Raw genomic sequence first — 16,434 nt, 5'->3', positions numbered from 1 at the left:
TCCCCGTCATCACTTTATCCCATCACTTTTTATCTCTCATCACCTTCTCTCTCTCTGTCTGTCGCGATGCACAAACTTGCGAAACTTGCTTTGGTGGATATCAAGTTCGTGAATAACGATGGAATCCTGGAAACAGTTACCACGTACCTGCAGATAGCCCACCAGCAACACGATACATCCAATCCCCAAGTAGTAGAAAGCAAAGGTAGTGAGCTCAGCCTCGATGTCCGTATGCCTGGTGTAAAAAAGAAACAACAACAACAACAGCAACGCACAAACAATTTACATAAATGTTAACAAATGTGTGCAATTTTTGTCAATATTTTTTATTTGTATTGTTCACAATTTACCTGGTCGCAATTAATAGCTCAACGAAGTGGCTTATCGCGTCGAAATGTACAGCGACCAAATACTCGAAACCTGCTGCTGTATAAAGGAGGGCGTGGAGTGGGTTGCGCGGGTGGCCACCGTGTCTGGGTTTGATGAGGAGGACCCAGCAATTGAGTGGGTGCGAGGGTTGCCACCGTGTCTGGGTTTGATGAGGACTGTCCAGGAATTGGCATCTGTTGTTCGGGTGACGGGAATTGATTTGTGCCGACATCCCCTACCGGTATAATAGTATTCAACGTTATCGCAGTAAACTGCACGGGTTTTATTATAGAGTGAGTGCCGAATGAGAAATGTGTCTTGGGTAATCGACAATGAATGAGATTGTACCCAGGTCACTCCTACAAATGAGACGCATCTGGTCACTTGAGTTATTCCCTGATTAATCAAAATAACTGTGAATGTACTCATCTCACTCAATCATTCACCCACTTACTCATTCGTTCACCCAATGACCCACTTGTTCATTCATTCACTCTTGCAAATGAGGTTACCCTGGTCTCTTGCGTTCTCACCTAGGTTAAACGAATAAACTTGAACTTGAAAGAGTGGATCTCGGACTCTCGCACCTGAGTTTGGTTGCTCGAAAACCAGATCACATCATCTGCCCAAGATGTAGCCATCTATACTAATAGGGGTTTTCCCCTTTTGTCTGGCAACAAAACTGATACCTTTTGCAAGGAATCATGCTTATATTAACCACAATACTTGCAGTCAAATGCAAACAAAAAACAATACTCTGATAAAAAAAATTTTTGTTTGCATTTGACTGCAAATATTGTGGTTAATATAAGCATGATTCCTTGCAAAAGGTATCAGTTTTGTTGCCAGAAAAAAGGGGAAAACCCCTATTAGTATATTTTGGTACTGGCAAAGGAGATCCCATGATGTAGCCATCTGTTTGGCCTCGCTGCAGGAACTGAGGTCGACATTCCCGCATGCGCACCGTGCCCTACTTTTGTCCATCCAGGCAGAGAGTCGATCTCGACCGCATCTCCACCATGGTACCGTCGAGTCGGCCATCCGAGGAACTCGCGGATTCGTCAAATCTGTGGATGACTCCGGTCTAACCTTGCCTCCAGGAGGACTTCTACAACGCGGTGAAACGTGGACACTCTGATTGGCGCTACGGGGGCCTTGTATGTATGTATGTTGAACTTCTTTCGCACCGTACGTAGGCAACCGTGCTAATAAGAGGTGCAGTGTTGAGTCAATGGGCAATGTTGAGTCGATGGGTAGTGATAGTCCATGGGCAATGTTGAGTCAATGGGTAGTGATAGTCTATGGGCAGTGTTAAGTCTATGGGGTAGTGTTAGTCTATGGGCAGTATGTATGTTGAACTTCTTTCGCACCGTACGTAGGCAATCGTGCTAATAAGAGGTGCAGTGTTGAGTCAATGGGCAATGTTGAGTCGATGGGTAGTGATAGTCCATGGGCAATGTTGAGTCAATGGGTAGTGATAGTCTATGGGCAGTGTTAAGTCTATGGGGTAGTGTTAGTCTATGGGCAGTATGTATGTTGAACTTCTTTCGCACCGTACGTAGGCAACCGTGCTAATAAGAGGTGCAGTGTTGAGTCAATGGGCAATGTTGAGTCAATGGGTAGTGATAGTCTATGGGCAGTGTTAAGTCTATGGGGTAGTGTTAGTCTATGGGCAGTATGTATGTTGAACTTCTTTCGCACCGTACGTAGGCAACCGTGCTAATAAGAGGTGCAGTGTTGAGTCAATGGGCAATGTTGAGTCGATGGGTAGTGATAGTCTATGGGCAGTGTTGAGTCTATGGGTAGTGATAGTCTATGGGCAGTGTTAAGTCTATGGGGTAGTGTTAGTATATGGGCAGTATGTATGTTGAACTTCTTTCGCACCGTACGTAGCCGACCGCGCTAATCGGATGACGAGGATGATGTGCTTGAGTTGGATGCAGCGGACTTACCCACAGGCGGTGGCGTTGGGGATTGTCGTCCCGTTGACCCACATGATGCTGTTGTTCAAGCACATCTTGTTAGGGTCCTGCAGCTCCTGGGTCTCCAGGTCGTACTCGATGAACGCGTCGGCCATTCTCCCAAACACGAGGAGCATGAAGGGGAGAGCGGCTCCGTGCACAATGGCACCGAGGGCGCCGGCCACCATCAGAACGATGTCACCCCCTTTGGCAAAACGGAACTGGCGGTGGGCATGGGGGTGGTGGGTCAGACGTGAGACAACAGCGGATTATGGCCAGACGTTTCGTTTGTCGGTACCGTCCGATGGACATGGTCGTAAGAAAAGAGCCAAAGTGATTTCCTGCTCAGATGAGTCTTATACCACAATGCAGCATTTCCATCGCAGTGTGCGTTGTGTCTCGCGGCTCTTACCAGCTGACATAAGCCCACTTGCTTGAGATCGGCCTCCTCTTTTTTCTTGTCCTTTTTGTCCTTCTCCTTCTTAGTCTCAGCTCTGCGCGTGAAGCAAAACAAACACGCGGTCGCAAATTCGCCAAATTGTCCAATGCAGGAGGACGCTCTCTAGAAAAAGGGGCGCTTTTTGTATTTGGTGAGGCTTTTCTGGATACATAATTGGCATTTTCTAAATAATGATAATTATTATACCTATGATGGAATGTCCAGCTCACACAGGGCCGTATTATCCAATAGACCACAGTAGGCACTGTGCCTAGGGCGTACGAAAACTAAAGGACCTACGAAAAAAATGTGACCACGTTATAAAATATGTAACCAAGATATCTTCTTGAATAAAAATATGTATATAGCAAGGATAGGCACAGTGTATGTACAAAGAGGCAGAGTCATGTCAATGTCAATGAGAGAGAAATGAACACCGGAGATTAATCTTCTTGGTTCTTTCGGTAAAGTCACGTAGAAGGGAAGTAATAAAATAATAAAAATAAAACATAATAAAACAATTCTCACGACGTTTCGGCCACAACGCAAGCAGCCATCCTCAGGCGAAGAATGAAACACCCCAAGCTTGGAGCGTATATTTAAGCTGGGTTAGAGGGGGGGGAGGTGGGAAGAAGAGCGCCTAAACAAAATAATTTGCATATCAAGAGGAATTCAGCATATGGAAAATGCGTAGGAGGTGGGCGGGGGGGGGGTTCCAAATCAATACTATGCCCGTGCATTATGCAGGATTAGCAGCATCAAAGGGGGGGGGGGGGAGGGGGGGAGCATTAACAAAGGAAAGGAATGTTAATAGTATGTAGCTGTAGTTACTAAACAACCACGTAAAAAACTACAGTATAAACTGCATGACAAACTAAAGTATAAACTACATAGCATCATCAGTAAACTTACTATACTCTACAATAAGCTGAGTTACTAACAGTAAGTAATACATGAAAAATTCTACGTTGTAAAAAATTATATAATATGCTTCCATCTAAACTTTATTCTCTTACATCACACGCGTCTATACCGTACTATATACTTCCATAGGCAAAACCAACATTAAATTACATACTGTATTGCTATAAACCACCCTATACCTTATACATTTTTAATATAACACTATGTATTATTCTACCCACCCTAATGTGTATCAAAATGGTGTATTACGTCCTTCCAGTGATTGCTAAGCCAGAATCCATCTTCTCGGTTAACTTTTCAAGATTTCTTAATTGAAATCTTTTGCAAAATTTTCAATTTAAATCTGCTTATCTCGCGGTACACAACGCGCTCCAATCGAATTCGAGCACAGACTAAATAATGAACGTATCAGTAACGACATCTGCCACAGCGGCTGGACGAAGTACCGCGTGAAACAAGCGGAGTGACAGCGGCGGTAGTCGTGACATGGGGCAGCAGCAGTAGCAGCTGTACAAAGTTATCTCTGATGACCTACGAGACAGAAGTGCCTTAGGGCCCACAAGAACATTCATCCGGCCCTGAGCTCACATCCAGGTTCCTCTTACAATAGAGGCAATGTTTCTATTTAAAGCTTTCGTGACTGCAGGGATTCATCTTCTTGGTTCTTTCGGTAAAGTCACGTAGAAGGGAAATAATAAAATAATATTTTTATAATTTTTATTTTCTTTATTTTATTATTTCCCTTCTACGTGACTTTACCGAAAGAACCAAGAAGAAGAGGCAATGTTGTTTCCGTGTGTCTCAATCGGTTTAATTCACGTGCTGGTCAAGTAAAGGGTTAAAGACTGGCTCAAGGTCCTCCCTGCCCCGTGGGATATTCCTGGCGCCCCTCTAAATAACCCTGAATGTGAGACGCAGGCTCATTGCGGACGGAATATCCTTCTAGATTGGTGGCATCTGAAGGCCCAAATCGATACGAAAGAAAAGGTCAACTATAATTGGAACAATGTGTCATGCAGTGGCGCTGAGATGCGTTCTTCCTGTTGATGACACGGTGACTTGATGAAGTGTGCTCGTGCGAACCAGTTTTTATTTACGAAAAATTCGAATTACGCGCGACTCTGTCCAACCGGCAGTGTAAATTAGAACACCCAAGCTCGTAGGTCCGCAGTGGTGGGGACTTCTTCTTTCGTGTGGATTCATAGCAGCAGATTACAGATGCAATTGTAGATTTTTTTTCTTTTATCCACTCAATTGTCGGTTCAGACGCAGAGTGGATCCCACCCGTTCCGCCTTTAAATGAGTGAAGATCGCAGCTGTTTTTAAATGGGGTCGATGATTTGGGATTCGTGGCGGCACTCGCAGGCCGCCGATTCTTTGATGCGCCATTCGTGACATCGTCAGGTGACCGCATCGGCCACGTGGCCCGGTCCTGATTCGGTCGATGGTCGACCCATTGGCGGCGTGCAAGGTTGAAACCCGGGAGGTTCGATGGTAGGGTCCTGTGGTGGGCTAAAGTGTGGGTACTCCCACGTCTGGCCAGCCAAATTTGCCCTCTCGAAGGAGGGCCTCTCTAAAGCTCCCTCCTTGCGGAGACCCTCCTGCCAGCAGTGGCATGGGTCGCGTTAAATCTTGGCAAAGGGAGCAAACGTAGCGGTGTAGAAGCGAGATATAAAACAACGAGATGCGCTGAGAATTAAACGGTAAAATAAAAATAGAGGAAGTTAGAGTATAGTCTAGGATTGAATTAATTTCCGGCATCGTGACAACTCATTGCGTATGTGGCAGCAAGGAGGGGGCGGATAGGGGCAGTGAATCCATTACATGCCTAGTGGGCAACCAATTCCACAACAACAACAACACATCTTACCGTATTATTCATGTTACACATCCTACCACTGTATGTTGTGTCTAAAATACGTAGATGTTTTCAAATTATGCGTAGGTTCAGACTAACCGTTGTTTTTTTTTAAAAGATATGTTCGCTATATTCTTGGTTCTTTCAGTAAAGTCACGTAGAAGGGAAATAATAAAATAAAATATTTCATTTCTACGTGACCTTACCGAAAGAACCAAGAATATGAATCCCTGCAGTCACGAAAGCTTTAAATCGAGATATGTTTGCTTCTTATGCAATAGCTATGTTTTTTGAAAAGTCATGCGCTAGACCAAAAAAACCTCCGTCCGTCCGTACGGGAGACCTTGACCTCTCGTCAAGGTTACATCGGTGGCTTGGGCACTGGCGGAGCCAGTGGGGGGGCGGGTGGCACGTGCCCCCCCCCCCAATGATCCGATCGATATCCCTCATTTCGATCGGATCATTGGGGTTTATTAGTAATAAATCGTCATTTTGCGACCCCCACTGTCACTGTGTAGCATGTTATTACGTGCCAGGGACTCTATGAGATGATAGGACAATAGTCTGAGTCCATAATTGGCAATAAGTAACGGTAAAGCAATTATACGTGACTCAGAATTGTGCACAGTTGCGTATACAGTGCACGACTTCAGCGAGCGCGATGCCGATCACACGACGCGGTTCGAATTCGACCCTCCATGGCTGCGCCATCGCCGCACACGCGTCGAATAAAAAGCAAGGGACAAGTCCTTACTTACTAACAACTCCTCTGTCATTTTTCATTGCTGGAGGGGTTGCCCCCCCCTACCTGTAAATCCTGGCTCGCCATTGGGCTTTGGCAATGCGACAGTCAACAGAGTCAAGCGAGTCCAGTCAGAGCAGCTACCCAGTCTGCTAGACAATATGTACAATATTTAATGCCGAGTTTGGAAGGACAAAAAATATGGATTACAACTAAACTATGTTTAATTTGACCAGGTAAGGCCCACTGAGCTATTTGTCTCTATCCTCTCAGAAGCAACTTGGCCATAAATGATAGCCCAACGAAGTGGATCATCGTGTTGGTAATGTAGCAGACAAATACTCGAAACGCGTGTTTCTAAATGTGGAGGGAAAAACTGGAGGACCCGGAAAAAAAAAATCCACGTGACCAAGTGGAGAGAGAGAGACACGCAACCTCCAAATACACAGCAGGCGTCAGGGTCGGGATGGAACCCAATACCTCCTGTGTACCAGGAGAGTTAGGTAATTACGAAGCCTAAGTATTTTATTTTTTTACATTCGTCGAGAAGAGCCAAAAAAAATGTTCAAAACGCTGGTAAACTCCGTCTGAGATATTGTGGCTTTTGACCATAGTTCACCACCCCTGCCTGGCCAGCGCGTGTTGGTGAAGAATTGATAACGTAGACGTTGGGACATTGAGCAGTCCAGCAATGTATTTTGCTGCACGGCTCTCTGCTGACAGCGGAGCACCGCAGCAGCCTATAACACCTCGTATGCATGCACGGTGGTCACACATGCGAGTACTGTCCAGTCTCAATTCTGCTTAGCTTCCGAAATCTGAATAACTCACCGGTGCTTGCACGAACGAATTGATAAAGCACAAAAAGACACGAACCAAACTGGTCACGTGAGAGTGTGTGTTCATCAATATGTATGCACGACATCCATACCTTTGTCCATGAGATATGTCTGCAAATAGAAAAATTATAATTTAAAAATGAATATAAATGCGTTTTTTTTTCGTTCCCGAACAACATTGCGGTGAATTGTAGTACCTCCAGTGGCGGCAGGGGGTTTCAAGATGACCCATTTACATACGACGATACGCACTTGAGAATAACCGATTGTAACGCACGCCACGAGTACACGATCCCGTGTGAGTAAACGAAGGCATGCCATACCCGTTACGGATTGCCCGTATTCTTCGACAGGGAAATTGAGTTTTCAGGTCCATACGGCGTACATCCGTTTCAATACGGGCAAAAAAAAATATTTGTTTGTGTTTCTTCCTTGCGATGGGACTTTGTAGGATGAACGTTAAGATTTATAAGGGCACGGGGTGACCAATACTGTCTGAATTGGTCTGTAATAAGGTAGGGCACTGATGAGGGGTTGACGGGTATGGAATGCATCGTCACAAAATATCATCCTGATTCTGCTCTACCGGCGTTACGTAACGATCAGTGCATCACACTGCACTCGAGAATTGCCCGCAGAAGCGGAGATTACAGAACTGCTTCTGAGAACCCTCTTAATCAGAGCATCGGGGGCACCACTTACCCACCAATCCTGCTGTAGAGAGAGGGAGATTCATTGTATACCAGCCTAACTGATGTTAAACTTTCACAGAATGAATTCAAATAAAGTGCAGAACCAAATGTAATGATTATTTTTAACGTCCATAATAGAGGTTATTTTGGGTTATAGCGCGTAAATATAAATGCGTCGTTAAACCCGCCACCACCCGACACAGTCAATGAGTAAGGTTTGTCACGTAAACACAACATGCCAGTTAGTTACTCGTACAGCACACCGCTATGTTGGAAAGTGAACCCACAACATTTATAATTCGAGTACCTTTTCAAGTCATTGACAATCTGAAAGAAAAAATAATTACGTACCGTTAGAGAATCCGTCTCCATTAAATGCTCTGTTGTCACTTCCTGTCGATTTGAAGCCTTGCAAGGTAACTGAGTTTGGCATGATTAGCCTCTTCACTTGCAACCCCTACGCAAGAGCAGACACCCACACAGGAAAAAAAAGAACATTCACTGCATTCGTCACGAACGAAAAGTCCAAGTGATTTCCTGCTCAATTGAACATTGAGGTCGTGAAAACTTGCCTTAAAAGTTTTCGTGATTGCTTCCGTTGCGATCGAAACGTCGTGATATTTTTTATTATTATTTTTATATCTACGTGGCTTTACCGAAATACCCATAGAATATTGAGGTCGTGGTCATTTTATCGACCCTAGAGGAATGATGGGCTGAGTCAACGGGCAACCAGGACTTGAACTGACGACCTTGTTGAACTTCTTTCGCAACGTATTTAGCCAAACATCTTAATTGGAGGTACGGGGGATGGACAACAAACTAGACACAAAAAGCAGTTCTAAAGAATTGGGTTTTCAAATCTAGATTTAAAAGTAGCTTCCTAATATCGGAAGGAAGAAGAGCGTTCCAGATGGCCGCAGAAGTGCATCTGAAAGTGCGCGATGCAGGGAATAACACTTTATTCCCCTACAGATGGAAACAGATGGTGATTAGTCCAATTGATGTACTGCCTTCTCCTGGCGAGCCAGGGTATGGGACCTCAAAATCCACGGGAAGGGAGTCTCACAATATTTGTTGCGGTGATCCACCAACTCTCGCTGCCTCCGCTGTGCCGGATTACAGGCGACGTGCATAGCCACCACCGTCCGGCTACGGCATCATCCAGGCTGAAGGAATGCATTCTTTAAATATACCAGTGGAAAACATTTTGACATTAGGCAGTTTGGCGAAAGCAATCCACGTTACCTGTGGTGGCAGAAGTGGTGGCAGCGAGAGCTGGTGAAGGCGACGATCGGCCTCGAGACGTCGAGACGTCAACGCTCTTCGCGGCGAGCGTCCGCCGCGTAGGAGTGAAGTTTGTCGGAGCACCTTGCGGCGCGGGGTTTGCAAGGTTGTCCTCCTCGCGAGACCGCGAACGTCACCTTATTTTGACAGTGCGATGCCGCGCTGGGAGAATAGGTGGGGGGCTCTCGAAGTCGAGAGTCAATGACCCGAAGTTCATCGCGGGGGGGGGGGGGATTTTTTTTATTCGACGACCAACCACTGCTGGGTTAGGAGGGAAGGGTGGAGGGTTAAACAACTTGCTGGGGTTGCTGTTTAAGAGGTTTAAGAGGAAGCATTTCAAGCGTGCTCTTCAAGTATTAACGATGGGATTGTTTTAAAAGTAAGATTTCATAGTGTTACGCTACACGGATGAATTTCCGATTTCATATTTACAGGAATCGGATTTTTAGGCCCAATTTCGGATTTTATTTCATATCTCGTAATTACATATTTAAGTGTCTGACATTTTAACAACTCTCATTGTTTATCGAACTACGTTCAAGAGTACGTAGACCGCAGATATGGATCAATTCAAATCAGCTCGTTCAGACGCAATCGGGCAGTGTTGCTTTGACATATTTCACCACGCTGGTCAGTGCAGCTTTGAAAAGTTACACATTTACCAATGGTGGATAATCACTCGGGATAACTGGCAGATTAAAGTATTGCATGGCCATTCTCTTGGGTTTGTTGGTGCTACAGAGAAAAAAATGCCCGAAAAAAGGATGGGAGTCATACAATGCAAGTGGTGAACGTTGATCAGTCATATAGTAAAATAGAGGGTTTCTTGGGGGGTTAGATCTCGTAAATATAAATGTGTCGTTACACCCGTCACCACCCGACACAACCAATTAGTGAGGTGTGTCACGTAAACAAAACGCGCCAATTCGTTACTAGTTCAGCACACCGCTTGTGTGTTGGAGAGTAAACCTACAACATTTGCAATTCGAGTACTGTGATGCTTTGCAGGCGATTACAACCAACATCATCAGACAGCCAAAGTTGACAAGCCTTACCAATTGGCTGTGTCGGATGGTGACGGGTTTAACAACATATTTACGCGATCTAACCCTTCTACGTGTGAGACTGAATCATACAGCACTTTACATTATTTCGCCACTCAGTAGTAAGGACAGACTGGCAACGGAGTTGAATGCCCTACAGATCGCTAATGCTACACACGCGCACACGCGCGCAGCTTGGAAATCAATATTCGAGGTAAATAAAGAAATTGGCTCGATGTTGGTGGATCTTTGGCCTTTGAACCTCACGTTCCGAGTAGAACGTGAGGTACCAAAAAACTAAACATTAGACTTTGCGTTCGCTGTTGAGGCAATTAATCCTCACTAAATAATCTGCGGAATGTCGCATTCGTGGTTTTGAATGCGACAATAATTACTTTATTCTGTTTGAACTTGCATGGCAACACGCAATATAAAGGTACGGTAATATATCACAAAAGGCAACTGTGCCATCGCGAGTAACCCGAAGAGCCTCCGTTCTGTGCCAGTGTTGGAATGTTGTGGTGGAGCGCTTGTACCCTGAACCCAACGACCTCAAATTGATCCCTACACCGCTGATAAATATCTGCAGGTGTATTCACAGGAGAGAAAGTGCACGCCATCTGCTCTCACAGCGGACGTTAAATATTCTACGACGTCAATTCGCAAGAGGAGACCATAAATTTGAGACAATTATCCACAAATTATTAAATTGGAATCGACACAGAAATCATTGTCTGTGCCCCCCTTATCAGGAACCCTATTATAATGAGTCACGAGACTCAGTGAGGCTTTCCTTGATAATATGTTTAACTTATTTTCTTCGTACGTAGGCAACCATGCTAATCGGATGTCCGTAGAATTAAAAATAATGGTATCTGAACGGCTCCTGATGCCAACTCACACGAACGAAACAGCATATATTCTTATTTTTTTCGGTAAAGTCACGTAGGTAAAAAATAAAAATTAATAAAGTAAAATAAAATAAAAATCACGACGTTTCGGAGGCAACACAAGCTTCCGTCTTCAGGTGGAACCGTCACAGCACGATAGCTGACGGAAGCTTGTGTTGCCTCCGAAACGTCGTGATTTTTATTTTATTTTTATTTTACTTTTATTAATTTAATTTTAAATTTTTACCTACGTGACTTTACTGAAAAAACTAAGAATATGAATCCTTGCAGTCACGAAAGCTTCAGATCTAGAAACAGCATATGATGAGGCTTAATTTTAGAACTTTCATGACTGCAGGAATTATTATTTGTTTCTTTCGGTTAAGTCACGTCTAAAGATAAAATAATAAATTAAATTAAATAATAGAATACGACGTTTCGATTGCAACACAAGCAATCGTCTCTGTGTGGTGGCCACCACACAGAGACGATCACCCCTCTCTGTCACCTGTGTTGCTCTCGCTATGTATCTTGGTGATATCTGTCTGCTAATATGTCTGTCTATAGTTTTCTGGTTAGATTTTATGTCGCTATTGCATTATACCTGATGATGATTGCTTGTGTTGCAATCGAAACGTCGTATTCTATTATTTAATTTAATGTATTATTTTATCTTTAGACGTGACTTAACCGAAAGAAACAAATAATATGATGAGGCCTTCATCCAGCAGTGGTTCAACAAATATCAGCAATGTATCATTATGCTGGAATGCATCATTCCCATAACTTGCATTGCACGTGCTTTCCATTCTTTATTGCCTATGTACCTAACATAACGATAAATTGATCCTCAGATCTGAAATATGCCAGATGTTTCTTTAGCACATTAGTGGCTGGGGCTGCAGTGTAAGAACCACGTTTAATGATGGGTGGCTAAAACCCATAAACTCAAACCCATAAGATTTCGAGTCTCAGTGTTTTGAGATGGGACTCGCTACCTAATCCACTCAGCCACCTCGGATAAAAACAGCCGTACGACCGAATCAGTAAAAGGGATGGAGTGGTGGCACAGTGGTTAGCACACTTCTTCACGATGAACCCAGATACCCAAATTCGATTCCGGGCCACAGCTACCTACCGTCATTTGCTCGTGTCATCTGACCCGGTTGTGTGCACCACCTCCCCTTCCCCAACCCGCAATGACCAGCAAGGTGAAGTATGGTCAAACAGCCCCCCGTGGAGATGCCTTTATCCAACAATATGATAAGTGTCGTGTTTATGAGAATGACGCACGAAGGTGAAGTATAACAGTTTTATTTCGAGCATAACACAACCAGTAAAAAGTGAAAAGGTTACTCCTCCAACAGGAAATGTCATTTGGCAAAAAAACGCTCAATAAGGAGGAGTGCATTAATCTCCGAATGCGAAACACACCATTTGTAACTCTGCTGGTGTAACCAGTGAATGGCTGATCTTTCTCGGTGGTTTGTATTCAAAGAAGACTTTCCAGTGCCCTACACAAATGAGATTTGCATTCGTGTAAAAAAATATAAACAGTAGAAAACAAATTTCGATCACAAAACGAACACGTACATGCAAATTGTCGTACTGCGTATTCAAAGACCGTGTAAAATGTTCACGTTACACGCGTGTTCACATACGCGCAACACGGAGTGTAAAAGAAGGTGCAACGATTGGGGTATCCAAAAAATATGACGGTAGCTTTATAACGGAATGTTGCCATTCAAGGATTTGCGAGCAAAAAAATCGACTCTTGTTTCACGTGACAGTACGGTGACATGTAGCGGCCTCTTAGTGGACGGAGGGCGTCACGAGAAGCCATGAACACAACATGCCTTCGAATAAATCGATGTTTATCGACGCTTCGTTACATCCCCATCTAAAAAGTAAAAACGGTAAGAAATAGTAGAATCTTCGATCCAAAGCGAGCGTTGCCATTTGCCAATTGGGTATTTTTGTTTGAACGTTTAAGCTATTTTCGCAATGTAATATCAAAAAGTACATTTACATCTCATGCGCTTATGCTGTTGACCGGCACGAGAGGCGACGTGTATATGGTAAAGCCAAAAGGGATGTCAATGGCGTTATTTCTACTGTCAAGCAAAGCGGCCCTTGGGGGGAGGGAGGGGGGGTGAAGATGCGGGGCCGAGACAAATCAGTATTTCATCCGGACACCGTGAAGTCAAAGCACGCCTCCCCGCCCCCCCCCCCCCAAAAAAAATGCGCGGGGCCCAGGACGGTCGCCCCGATTCGCCGTGTACCCTAGAGGGACGCCTCGTGTGTGGACAGTAATATGTACAGGTCAAGTGAACCGTGGCCCAAACAGGAGCACGTTCCCTTTGAACGTAACCTATGAACCTAGCAATGGAATGCGCTCCAGCTGACCTCCGATGGAAGAAGCTCAATCCATTATTTGTATGTGGTCATGACCAAGATTAAGGGTGAGGGAGGGTGCCTAGAGTTGATATAGTTCATGGGAGGCCACCGATTAAAATACAATTCCTTCCCTGCAATTTTGACCACCACTCGGCCAATTCAAAACACTCCACTGTTGTTAACCTTGGTCGTCGGTTCCAGGTTTTTAAAGGCGCCGTACAAGTTGTAAAGCTGAGTAAGTGAAAACGAACACAATTTTTCATTTCGGCACACATAGCGATGGGATGGCTTTAATGGCCAATTTACCCCGATAGGATCGATTACACTGGTACAGTATTGCGTTTTAACCACCATAAAACTACATACTTTTGGAGGAACCTCAAAATATCGTAGACCCCGGGCTACAGCTCTTGCGTGAATCCGGCCTTATGCATGGCTAGATACGGGTAAATGTCAAAATGATCTATAGGAGTGTGACGAAGTGGACATTGTGTGACTCCACCAGACGACAGATCATGCCTTTACATGGTCATGCAAAGGTGTACACACTTGTCTTCACATTCATATCAAGAGCTCTGCAATATCACCAAGACATACGTACATGTGCTAATGCTTTGTATTGCTTTGAAAGACTGCTGTGCAAGGCGCCTAATAAGTGCAAATTAATATTATTGAATAATTAACATGCACAAAGTTATACTCAACGCTCTAAGAACTCTGTTATTGTGATGATATCGATGAAAGCGAATAATGATAGAATTATAATCAAATCATCGCCTCGAAAGTCGGTGTATACTTCGGTACATTTTAGTTGATGTTGCCTTAGTTTATTTATGGTTAGATCGTCATCTAAGTATATATATTTTACCCAGAACCCTCCACCGAAGCCAATCAAATCAAGTGTCACGTGGGCTCATGTGCCAGTTCATTTGCTTTTTGATAAAAGCAAGCAAAATTTCGACACATTTTAGCATATTTAGTTGACGTTATAGCTTCATGACTTTATTCCCTAAACACAGAAGTGTGCATTAATTTTGTAACATACCGTCGTTATTAAAGTGGTGGGGACTCTCATGTCCTTAATGACGGAAGTGTGAAATACAGACACACAGACATAGGTACATGGGGTAAAATGTCAAAAATGTAAAGGTGGAGCCCTAAAAAAAAATGCCTTGCTTGCGCCACTACTGGAGGAAGGCCTCCACTAGGAGGCAACTCCAGAGAGCCCCTCTCGAGGGTGTTATTGCCCGACTGTTCTGGGAACAAGGTGAGGGTACCCACACATTTTACCCCAATGCACACGACCTGCCCATCGACTGTGGTGTAACCATTCATACGACGAGTTGAACAGAGGCACCGAGTAATTTGTCCCAACTGTTTCACCTGCCACGTGGCGAGATCGAATCGAAACGGCAACTTATGGAGTTTAACTCCAGTTGTACAGCCCATTACACCGTGGCAGGTAATAGGTAAGAGATCAAACGGACTATTTCATGAATTAAATACTACACATTACCGGCATACAAAACAAATAGTATGTAATTTGCTGGGCGAGCAAAACTTTTTTTGTTGGAGACAACTCCACAAACAATGTTCTTTGTTTTTATAATCCACGACCATGTGAATCCAGGGGTCAAGCACGCAATGGCACATGCATAGTTGACCTTATGGGCACACACTGGGGTACGTGCACTGCACCTCCAGCTACCCAAGGACGAACGGCACACAGGCGCGCACACACACACAATGCAATGTGCGCGTGCGAGCGTGTTTGTTGTTACCCGCCGTTATGGGGAGCGGTAGTGTAGCGGTTAGCGACCACTACACTACCGCTACCAACCTGGCGACCCGGGTTCGATTCCCGCTCACGGCGAACACCCAATGACGATTATCTGAACCGGTCCTGGGCCTGTCCTAGGTCGACTCAGTCACAAATGAGTACCTGGTGCGATGTAAACATCGCCGTTAGGGAGACAAAGGTGGCCGGGCGTGGTGTTGGCCACCCACCCCTTCGTGTGCCGTGATGGCCTTTATAGGTGCTCGCTAGCAGCACTTGCCCCTACAGTCTGTTAAGGCTATACGGGGGATCTTTGTCTTTGTTACCCGCCGTGACATCCAAAAGCAAAATTAAACAAGCGAGGAGAATGGAGGAGTGCATGCTCGGGGCGTGCTTGGAATTGCACCAAGATGTGGAACACAGATTGTAGAAGGTACAAAAGTTATCACACCGTTAATAAAAACGAGACATTTGAGTGGGCTTTACCTGGCCAGCGGTCGAGACTTACGACAGAGCACCATCCAAGGGAGGGAATACGCCCGAGGGGATATCGACTGCAGAGTTTGAACGATGAAATCGGTTCGAGCCAAGCGACCGCCCTGGTTAATACCTCACGGGTTTACTAACTATGCGTCTTCTTCTTGGTTCTTTCGGTAAAGTCACGTAGAAGGGAAGTAATAAAGAACCAAGAAGATGAATCCCTGCAGTCACGAAAGCTTTAAATCGAAATTTAACTATGCGTCTGTTTGACCGCGGGCTTTTAAGAGATCCCACGACATACAAAACAAGTGAGTAGGCCATGTGTGCCGGATAACGCTACAACATTTTATAAATAATATGCAAATTTGATTCTTTGTTCTTTCGGTAAAGTCACGTATTATTTCCCTTCTACGTGACTTTACCGAAAGAACCAAGAATATGAATCCCTGCAGTCACGAAAGCTTTACATCGAAATATGCAAATTACTTAACTGGGAGGCCACATTGCAACATGTATAATGGACGCTTGCTGGCCTGTTCCTGCGTTGACTTGATGCCTCACAGGGGGCTCCTCTGCCGCATGCACTCTACGGGAAGCAAAGTATAAATGTGTCCAGTGATGACGACCACAAAAGCACAGAGCGTAGTTGGGGGAAGGCGCGAACACGCAAGCGAGAGCAATGCAGAGAACACAACCACAGCAAAAGCCGGCATGAAACACAACCAAGCACAGACAA

At 44.7% G+C, this 16,434-nt stretch overlaps 1 protein-coding gene across 1 annotated transcript in view; it reads right to left on the bottom strand.

The window, feature by feature from the left end:
* Nucleotides 1-9,283, bottom strand: part of ABCB11 (ATP binding cassette subfamily B member 11) — a 44,090-nt gene extending 34,807 nt beyond the window's left edge. The window contains exons 1-6 of the mRNA XM_078609100.1: nt 9,073-9,283; nt 8,176-8,281; nt 7,225-7,243; nt 2,743-2,824; nt 2,322-2,551; nt 148-235 (exon numbers count right to left, since the gene is read on the bottom strand). Of these exons, the coding sequence (XP_078465226.1) occupies nt 148-235; nt 2,322-2,551; nt 2,743-2,824; nt 7,225-7,243; nt 8,176-8,257 (501 nt within the window). The 5' untranslated portion in view covers nt 8,258-8,281; nt 9,073-9,283. The remainder of the gene's footprint in view (nt 1-147; nt 236-2,321; nt 2,552-2,742; nt 2,825-7,224; nt 7,244-8,175; nt 8,282-9,072) is intronic.
* Between the last annotated feature and the right edge of the window lie 7,151 nt (nt 9,284-16,434).

Source organism: Lampetra planeri, chromosome 31 (assembly GCF_965212315.1).
Source record: "Lampetra planeri chromosome 31, kcLamPlan1.2.h2, whole genome shotgun sequence".
Lineage (NCBI taxonomy): Eukaryota > Metazoa > Chordata > Hyperoartia > Petromyzontiformes > Petromyzontidae > Lampetra > Lampetra planeri.
This window is presented reverse-complemented; position numbering and strand designations above follow the sequence as displayed.